Below are 9,337 nucleotides of genomic sequence, written 5' to 3'. Positions count from 1 at the left end.
TTGATGGTTTGGTGTATGACAGGGATCACCTAACGTGACAAGAAGAGACAAATTTATCACTCAAAAGAGTTCTCCAGAGCATCATCTAGTAAAGATTCTCTGGGATTTGTGTAAGGGTTAGGATAAGATTAATTTTGTCATCAATACAGTTAGAAGCGTTTGACTTGGCAAGTGTGTGAATGAGAGTTGGGAGGGCAACGGGTCAGAAGTGCTATAACAGGCCAGGCGTTTCAAAATCACCCTGAACAGATCACAATCTATGGCATGCACACAAACTATCACACGCACAAACAGATGTTTCAACGAACACGTTGACTGTGGTCATGGAGGCAGAGCTGAGCTATTATTCAACAACAACAACAAAAAAGCCATGTGAGTTGAGTCAAACTTACATGATTACACTGTCCACAATTTGTGGCAAATAATTGGTAAAGAAATGGTCGGTCGTTATTGTGAAATGCCCACCAGCACTGACATACTTTAGCTCAGGCATGGTTTCTTCTCTGCAGGGTGTCAAATTTTCATTTAGTTTAAATTTACTGGGACCTACACAATGCAGCTAAAATTTTACACATGAAATGTATATTTTTGCTTCTATTACTCATACACAATTATAATCGTAATACGGTATAGATATTTCATTTAAATAAACGAATCCAGCAGCTGGACCTTGAAAATTGGATAAGCCATACATTCCCATTGGCTGAGGTGTTTTTAAAACCCCGCCTCTATCAGCCAATCAGAGAACAAAACATAGAGCTTACGTGTATGAGTTGCTGGGTAGACAACTCGAAAACGACGTAGTTCTAGTCAACACTGAGCTTGACGACTGCGGACGACCACTGATTCTTTTGTGAGTTATTGACACAATTTACTCGCCATAGTGTTGGCAAAAATTGTATATTTTAATGCATTGTTGAGATTTTTTTTAACGATACATTATATGCATATAATGACGCGTTAGTTTGTAGTTTTATTGCCTAATGACGTGTCTTCTTGTCTTTTTCAACGACGTGGCTGCTAAACAGACGGCAAACTGCACATATACTCATCTAGCATTCGTATTATCGCTGTATCGTTGCTCAATATAGTTTATATATCCACTCCCTGTCAGTGAACTGTCATGCTATATGCTACTGCTAGCCATTGTTTATCAACAGTGGGACTTTGAATGAAGGGAACCGTGGGGGTGGGCCTCTGTTGCGTTGGTTCGTGTCTGGGCATGTTTTTTCGTCCGACGTCTACATTCTGCTCTGGACATTACAGGTTTCCTCTAAATCTTCTTTTGGCGTTGCAACATCTATTTCCTGTTGTCGGACATGGCAGCTGACTGCGAGGCCTGGCTCAACTCGAACCCCGTCGGTGAGTGTGAGCCATTCCGACCCATTTTAAGTGGACCATCAGCTGTGTTAGAATGCGAAGAAGGGGCTTTGTACGTGGAAGTGGGCTTAGTTTTCATTCCTTCAGAAAATAATCAGTCGCCCAAACAGGAATAATACTCGGTTTGGCATTTATTTTATTATTATTTTTTTAAAACTCATTTTATTGGGAAAAACTTGTTGAAATATGTGAAAACGTCACTCCTCATACACAGTAAGTGTCTGATGTCGTGTGATGTAATCTCAATAATTACGTACTAAAACATGACATGCGATGTAACAAGTTGATGTCATGTCTCTGCAACACGTCTTGCCTCACAGTTGTGAAGAAAATCCTACCTTTTCGTGTAGACTTTGCATGTTCTCCCTGTGCTTGCTGAGGTGTTCTCTGTGTACTCTTCTGCTCACGTTCCCAAAACATTCATGTTTGGTATGGTTTTTTTTTTGGTTTGTTTTGATTCAGCTTGTCCCATCGGGAGTCACCACTGTGAGCTAAGTGCATGATTTTTTTGGCGCAGTCTTTACAGCTGTTGCCCTTTTTGACGCAAACCTCAGATTTTTTACAAATCCGGCCTTGGAGTATTGGGTTACTCCACAGTAATCAAACTCACACAACCTGTAGTACCATTGCAAACATGTTTGGTTAACTCTAAATTGTACGTTGATGTGAATGCCGGTGTTAATGGTTGGTTGGCTTGATGTGCTCTGCAATCGACTGGCGACCAGTCCAGGCTGTCTTGCACCTCTCGAAAGGACAGGCCCCATCTTAATCATGATTCTAATGACAAGCAATATAAAAAATACATGGTTGAATAATGTCATGTTATTCTACAGAAATGAATCAACAGCGCCACAGCTGGTTGACGCAAATTAGAGCAATCTTTATTTTTGCCTTGATTGTTTCACGTCATAATTAATCAACACTTTTTTTTAACCCAACAGAAGTCGACAATGGGAGTGACTCCTTTGTGTCTGAAGACGAAAGCAACGGCGGCGCGCTTATCGCCAACAAGAACGTCAGCAACGAGATCAATGGCAACTGGTTGTTGTCGTCGAGCAACAGCATCCATGAGGCACGTCTCAAGGCCAAAGCTAAACGGAGGCTCAGGAAGAACTCGTCCAGGGATTCTGGCAGGGGGGACTCACTTAGTGATAACGGCGATCTGGTCAGGGGGACGGCGGTGGCCCCCACCAGCCCTAAGAGTAAGCTGCTGGACAGGAAGTCCAGACTGGGCAAAGGCAGAGGTCTGCCAAAGAAAGGCAAGAGTGCGGAAAATAACAAGTGATGAAAGTAACTGTTGTATATGCTAGCAAACGTGTGATCAGTGATTGTTATTGCCTGGTTGCTATACTTGGATAGATATAACCTGCGCACAACAAATGCATACAGTGCATCAAAAAAAAAAAAATTATAATGCGAACTGCATTGGCTTTTTTTCATTTTCATATTCGGCTCATTCAAAGAAATTGAAAAATTGATGAGAAGAAGAATCCATTAAAAAATAAGACAGAAATTAGTAAATATGTCGGAGCATTTCAGACAAGTCGTCAACTCACCAATCCCCTCATAACTGACGGGATATTCTCAGCACACTTGCAATTTTTATGTCTGATCTCTCCTGCTTTAAAAGTTTAAAAGGAGTAATGTGAGCAGCGTGCAAACAGAGACAGAGACTGAGGAAAATGTGTTCACATAACCAGCGGGGCTAAATATAGTAAGATGTCGAGTTAAGCTTGGCACGAAAGCTGCTTTGCTACACGTTGTTTCAAAATATCTGCAATCTGTTGCTGCATGTAGAAGTTCTTCACAACAGAACTCAATATTGACCAAAGAATCGGCGCTGAGCAGAACCCTTCACAGTAAAAAGGGGGGGGGGGGGTCTGGCTACTAGAACTGGTCTTGTGCTTGAGCCTGGGTGGCTCACAAGAAGCAAATCGTTTTCATCTTCAGTATAAGAAAAGCTTCCTTAAGCTTAAAGACGGATTTAAATCAGCATTCTGTCCGATTGTAACAGTGTTTATTGAATGACATCATCCCTATAAAAGTTTTTTTTTTTTTTACATCTGTAGCAAAATATCAGGGATCATATTGCAGACACTCCCACTCAAAACCAGTCACACACTCCTGCTTGCCTTATCCCCCTTCTTTAACAATTACACATCACGCGTGTCTACAAACCACGACATATGAGCATATAAATCATTTTATTGTACTTGTTTCTATCATTGGCTTTGATTTCAAACATTGTACTGTTTCCACAGGCGGGGCTGGAGGCAAAGGCGTGTGGGGCAGATCCGGTGAAGTGTATGAACCAGAGCAAGTAGACGAGAAAGACCCAAACTATGACGAAGCTCAGGTACGCAGTGGATAAAGAACATGCAAACACCTGTGTTAAAGTACTTTTACCCCCCAAATTATAAAAGGAGATAACCATTTCCCAATGAATTATGTGAATTTTAAACTTAGGTTAAATCAATACTTTTACCTGGTCAACTACTAATTAAAGTTAACAATTATCCGACGGTAATTGAGAACAGTCTCATTTGTAACCTGGCTGCAGTAAAACAAAGCAGAATGAAATCAAATGTCATACAATGGTTCAACTATAATATTGTTGGGAACATCTGAAATGTTTTGCCAGGAAAACTGCGTGTATGAGACTGTGGTCCCTCCGCTGGATGAGAGAGACTTTGAGAAGATGGTCACGCCCATCGTGCAGGAGTATTTTGAACATGGCGACACAAATGAAGTTGCGGTAAGCATAAGGAATGTAATCTCTGACACAAAGACTTGAGTTTACACCTTGTGTTAACATCTCTCTCCTCGTGTAGGAACTGCTAGCAGATCTCAACCTGGGGCCCATGAGAAGCGAAGTGCCCTCGCTGGCTGTGTCGTTGGCCCTGGAGGCCAAAGCCAGCCAGCGGGAGCTGACCTCCAGGCTGCTGGCTGACCTCTGTGGGCCTATCTTATTCCGCAGTGACATGGAGAAGTCCTTTGACAAACTGCTACGAGAACTCCCAGATCTGGTGCTGGACACACCTGGAGCCCCACAGGTGAGTGTTTCTGTCATTAAACCCAGCCATCCATCCATCTTCTGGTTATCGGGGTTTAGGTTGGGGGGGGGAGCTTAAGCAGGGAAACCCAGACTTCCCACTCCCCCGCCACTTAGTCCAGCTCTTCTCAATACTTACCATGGTCTTTTTTAAAAAACAAAAATTAAAAAAAGAAAACTAATACTAAAACTAACCTCAAACTACGTGTTTTGAAAGCAAACTAAAATAGTAAAAAACAACTCAAAACTAAATAAAAACTAATATAATAATAATTCCAAAACTACAATTACCCAGCTAAGAACTGGTGATCATTTTGGTTCTGGTCCTGGAATTGAATTGCGTTGGCACCCGCTCACAGGAAAGCCCCTCATTCAATTACGTCTTATTGATGGAATTAGTTTTCAATTTAAAAATGCAAACCCATTTTGTAAGCATGCAGCTTACAGTACCACTTGTCCCAAAAATACGATAAGTGTAATGCTAATATTGTAGTGAGAATTTTCAATTCAATCGCTAGATTCACGCGTTTTTTTAATCACTGTAATAATTTTGTGGTGACGTCACACAAAAGCCAAAAGAAAAGTGGAATGAATTCTTCTGGTGCTTTATTTGACATTTGAGGCATCCAAATTGTAACACGTGGCATTGGACTTTTTAGGTTGCGCGCAGTACTTTTCTGGAACAAAAGTTGTCATATTCAAACCTTTGAAGTTTAACCAAATCTCTGGTCCACACTTTTTTTTCTTGAGGATTTAAACGTATTTAGCTACATATTTCAAACATTTTGCGCAAGTGAGGCAAATGTGTGCGCGTGTGTGTGTGTGTGTGTCCTTTTTCTGTAGCACAGACATGAGATCTGCGGTCATTGTCTGGCTGAGCAGTAAAAATGCGAGCTCAGCAAAGCGCTCTGAAAGGCCTATTAGTGGCCCTCTCCCTCATGACCCATCCCTCTCTGTCTCAGTTGGTCCTGTTGGCTCTTTCTCACAGATCTGTGTGTGTTCATAGGGCCAGTATAAACATCCCTCACTCCTCTAGTTTTCTCAGATTCTCATACATTCACACACACACACACCCCCTTTTGTTCTTCTCGCAGCAGCCAGTCAAGCCAGCACCAAATTGAGAGTGAACTGACTCGTCTGTACAGGAACAACAGTCAAGAGTGCTGAGTGCTTGCTTTGCGGGTGCCGGGGCGACAAAGCCAGCTCTTTTGATTACCGAAAATTACGCCTGCACAACTGTAAACAAGCGTACGCACACATGACAGCCAGCCAATCGCAGAGCACGTTTGGACAAACGAACATTCACGTTCACATTAATTGATAATTTTGAATATAGCATGCATTTTGGATTACTTGGATGTTTTGGGAATGCATGGGGGACAACTCTTTTCATGTGTAGCCCTGGGCTGAGATTCAAACCTTGAACCTCAGAACTGTGACTCCCCTTTATGACGTGAAATGTAAAATAAAAAGTGAGGCGCAATGCTGGTTCATGGCAGTGTCTGGATCAGATTGAGCATTTTATTTTGATCATTAAAAAAAAAAAAGGCACAATAACGTAAGCATTTCGTTAGTCATCAGCAAATCAGGAACATGACAGTTAGCACAACATTTCATCATCATTTGAGCTTTCATGATATGAAAGTCATGAGCAGAAGACCACAACTTCAGGTGGTTTCACTCCCAATTCAACCAACACTCCCCTTACAGTTGAGTCGTTTCTGTCGTTCTCATACATAAAGGAAATCATGTCAGTGAAAATCATTGCGACGTTAAAGACAAATGTATTTTTTTGTTTCCTAGCTAATGGGCCAGTTCATCGCACGTGCGGTCTGTGACCAAATATTGTCAAGGAGCTACATTGAAGGCTACAAAGGCAGAGTTGGCTGTGAATACACAAGGTATGTGATTTAAATTTAGGCCGTTTACTCACAGGTGGGTGAAGTTGCCCAAAAAAAATTGACTCAAGTAAGAGTGCTGCTATTTACAGTAATATGACTCAAGTTCAAGTTAAAAACATTTCACAGAGTCAATGTTTCACGATGATATTTTTATTTTTGTAATTTTCAGCATCATACCAAGATGTGTGTTGGTTGTATCTCACTGCCGCATTATTTTCCTTGTAAAGGCAGATTTAGTTTCGATCGAGCTCTTGTCCGAATGAGGAAGTGTACCTCATGTTGTGACTTAAGTCATTCATCTTGCAGGGCGGCCCTCGACCGGGCGGCTGTGCTTTTGAAGATGAGTAAGGGTGGGGTTCGTATTGACAACCAATGGGGCACAGGCGGGGGTCAGAGACCTGTCACACAGCTTGTCAAAGAGGTAAAGCTCATTGCATCATCACTTCTCACCATCTGCTGTTGACATTTAGCGGCTGGAAAGCCACTGTTGCAAGGTAAAACAAAAACATGTTTTATTTGTCAGATGAACCTGCTGTTAAAGGAATACATTCTATCCGGAGACAGCAAGGAGGCTGAGAGATGCCTGAAAGATTTGGAGGTCCCTCATTTTCACCATGAGTTTGTCTATGAGGTAAGTCGGTCTTGCATGCGTAGGCAGCTACCGACAGACCTGGCTCTGAATTGTGACTTTTTTCTTTAAGGCTATAGTAATGGTATTGGAGTCCAAGGGAGAGAAGACATTCAAAATGGTTCTGCAGCTTCTTATGTCACTCTCTGTGTCCTCCATTATCACCGTGGACCAAATGAGAAGGGTAAGACGCCACCTGCTGTTTTAGTTAAGTACTGCACATGGTTTCACTCAGTATTTTCTTTTTTATTCTTCCTTAGGGCTATGAAAGAGTTTATATGGATATAGCTGAAATTAACATAGATGTTCCTCGTGCGTACTTCATCCTTGAGCAGTTTGTTGAAAAGAGCTTTAATATGGGAATCATTGATGTAAAGTTACGAGATCTTTGTCCCTGTAGGTGAGTGTACTCCTTCTTTGCAAAAAGTGTTAAAACGTATACGTGTATGAAACTTCTGAACAATGCCAGTTTCTGTCTCCTGACAGGGGTCGCAAGAGATTTGTCAGTGAGGGAGACGGGGGTGTCATCAAAACTGAAAGCTAAGGAGAAGTGCTTTTAAAGCTCCCGTACTTTTTTTTTTTTTTTACTTGCATATTTTTCCAAACCACGGGCGAAAAAAATGCACTTTTGAAACTGAAGCTCATTAGTTGATTTCCTTCTGTGTTTCACCATAAACAATAACATAAGCTAACCTTGAAAGTGCCACACCTCTGTGTCAGTCATTCCATGTTATGATGTACAGTATTCGACTGAGTTCACTGCCACACCTTTTGTGTGTTATCAGAGGCAACTGTTCATACACACGACTGCTTTGTGTCAAGAGCTTTATAAAAAAAAAAAAAAAAAAAGGTGGAAAATAAAGGGGAAAATGTTATACGCAATACTGCCCCCCCTTTACTAGCTGCTTTTTTCTATGCTGTGTGACTCGTTTTCTTTTGTTATTGAAGGTCAGTTCAGGTTCCAAGAAGTGGTGTTAAGAGTGTTTATTTTTATATCAATCACATACTGGTACATGTGATTTACCATGCGTTTCTCCCTGTTTGTTCATTAAAACAACGATAAAAACTACATTTTTATTTCTTTTTTTTTTTTTGTACCAAAAATTCACAGCTGAAGCACTCAGGTTATAAATAAAACTAAAAAGATAAGACATAGTTGTAAATGACGAACATTTCAGTTACCAACTTCCATCCACAGCTCAATAAAGCATTATAAATGTATTTCATTGCTGGCTGGTTTGTATCCAACAAGTGCAATTCTTCGTTTATTCAAAGCCCTAATGGAGGGAATCCGCCGCAGGTCTCTACTGTGACTGCTCCTTCATTGCAAGTTCTTGTTGTTTGACAGCCTCTTGAGCCTCCATCTGCATTTTCTCCAGCTTCTCAAGTGTGACTGACTTGAGTGGGAGCAGTTTGGGTTTACAAAGAACCATCGTAGGGACATCTTCCATAGAAAGTTGCCCTGTGATGACAAGAAATACACCAGTAATGTGAACAAAATCAGATTTTTGACAATCTTAGGAAGTTACATTTAAAAATTGCAAACCTTGCTTCGGCAGAACTTCTCTGAAGACTGACTTCACCTCGGGCATTGTGTCCTCTTCGTGGGACCTGTTGATGAGCGGTAAATACTTGAATACACGATACGTATTATACTGCAGTATTTTTCCCAGACGAGTAGAGGCAGTAAAGTATGACTATAGTCAACATCTCTCTGTGAATACGGCACAACAAAACACCGGCATAGTGCATGCAATGAACGCTTCTCATGCGAAGTGCTTTCGTCTGGCATTTTGCACGCATCTATTGTTGCATGCCGTGCACGGCAATTCTGAACTGAATTTAGTCTTAAATGGGAATGAAGTATTTCACGGTGAAGTGCTTTGTAATTTGAAAACAACATTGAGCTAGCCGATCTGGCGCTCCGATTAGCATGTAGCTAGATTATGCATAAACACTGCTGTATTGTGTAACACGGACGATTTGGAGAAACGTGCTCACGACGCAGGCTTTGATTTGCGGTTAAAAAATAATGTGTCCATTCGTTCCGTCAATTGCTGTACTGCCAAAGGATGTTTGACTACTCACCTTCCAGTCGGAATTTGCAGTTGTCAAGACAACGTTTTTGATGGATGACGTCACTTTCTTCTTCGTCTTTACCACCCGAAGTGTGATCTACTGACACCTACAGGCAACGCTGAGACGAACACAAACACGAGCTCTCGGCGACCTTTCCCTTGATTTCCTGTTAATGAGGAAATGTGAGTAACATAAAAAGCATGTTTGTTTTTGATTGTTTTGCAACAAACTGTAATATTAAGCATAACTAAAGTGTTTTGTTTGGTTATTTTGATAATGCTGGTCAAAAGTTAATTT

General features: G+C 41.2%; 2 protein-coding genes across 3 annotated transcripts; one reads left to right on the top strand and one right to left on the bottom strand.

Moving 5' to 3' along the window:
* Positions 1-716: 716 nt before the first annotated feature.
* Positions 717-8,182, top strand: pdcd4b (programmed cell death 4b). 2 transcript variants are annotated; one of them, XM_088303484.1, is made up of 12 exons: positions 717-853; positions 1,267-1,362; positions 2,322-2,639; positions 3,642-3,736; positions 4,022-4,135; positions 4,212-4,433; positions 6,236-6,333; positions 6,640-6,754; positions 6,857-6,964; positions 7,035-7,145; positions 7,222-7,357; positions 7,448-8,182. In XM_088303484.1, exons 2-12 carry the CDS (start codon positions 1,320-1,322, stop codon positions 7,519-7,521), a joined length of 1,434 nt encoding a protein of 477 aa, XP_088159610.1. In that variant the 5' UTR covers positions 717-853; positions 1,267-1,319; the 3' UTR covers positions 7,522-8,182. The 2 variants fall into 2 exon arrangements, with proteins under 2 accessions (XP_088159610.1, XP_088159611.1); XM_088303485.1 differs by having other exon boundaries at positions 7,222-7,361.
* On the bottom strand, positions 7,931-9,186 carry bbip1 (BBSome interacting protein 1). Its single transcript, XM_088303486.1, has 3 exons — positions 9,050-9,186; positions 8,508-8,572; positions 7,931-8,423 (listed from the first exon to the last, which is right to left on the bottom strand). The coding sequence occupies exons 2-3, from the start codon at positions 8,551-8,553 to the stop codon at positions 8,266-8,268; spliced, it is 204 nt and encodes a 67-aa protein (XP_088159612.1). The 5' UTR covers positions 8,554-8,572; positions 9,050-9,186; the 3' UTR covers positions 7,931-8,265.
* Between the last annotated feature and the right edge of the window lie 151 nt (positions 9,187-9,337).

Source organism: Idiotropiscis lumnitzeri, chromosome 8, assembly GCF_059441095.1.
Source record: "Idiotropiscis lumnitzeri isolate Australia: NSW breed Sydney's pygmy pipehorse chromosome 8, RoL_Ilum_1.0, whole genome shotgun sequence".
Taxonomy (NCBI): Eukaryota; Metazoa; Chordata; class Actinopteri; order Syngnathiformes; family Syngnathidae; genus Idiotropiscis; species Idiotropiscis lumnitzeri.
This window is presented reverse-complemented; position numbering and strand designations above follow the sequence as displayed.

Bases quoted from the DNA above. Each gene is read 5' to 3' on its own strand.
- bbip1 (XM_088303486.1), bottom strand. From the start codon at position 8,553: ATGCCCGAGGTGAAGTCAGTCTTCAGAGAAGTTCTGCCGAAGCAAG. The intron at 8,424-8,507 runs GTTTGCAATTTT...TTGTCATCACAG, and splicing joins AGAAGTTCTGCCGAAGCAAG to GGCAACTTTCTATGGAAGAT.
- pdcd4b (XM_088303484.1), top strand. From the start codon at position 1,320: ATGGCAGCTGACTGCGAGGCCTGGCTCAACTCGAACCCCGTCG. The intron at 2,640-3,641 runs GCAAGAGTGCGG...CTGTTTCCACAG, and splicing joins CAGAGGTCTGCCAAAGAAAG to GCGGGGCTGGAGGCAAAGGC. The intron at 7,146-7,221 runs GTAAGACGCCAC...ATTCTTCCTTAG, and splicing joins CCGTGGACCAAATGAGAAGG to GGCTATGAAAGAGTTTATAT.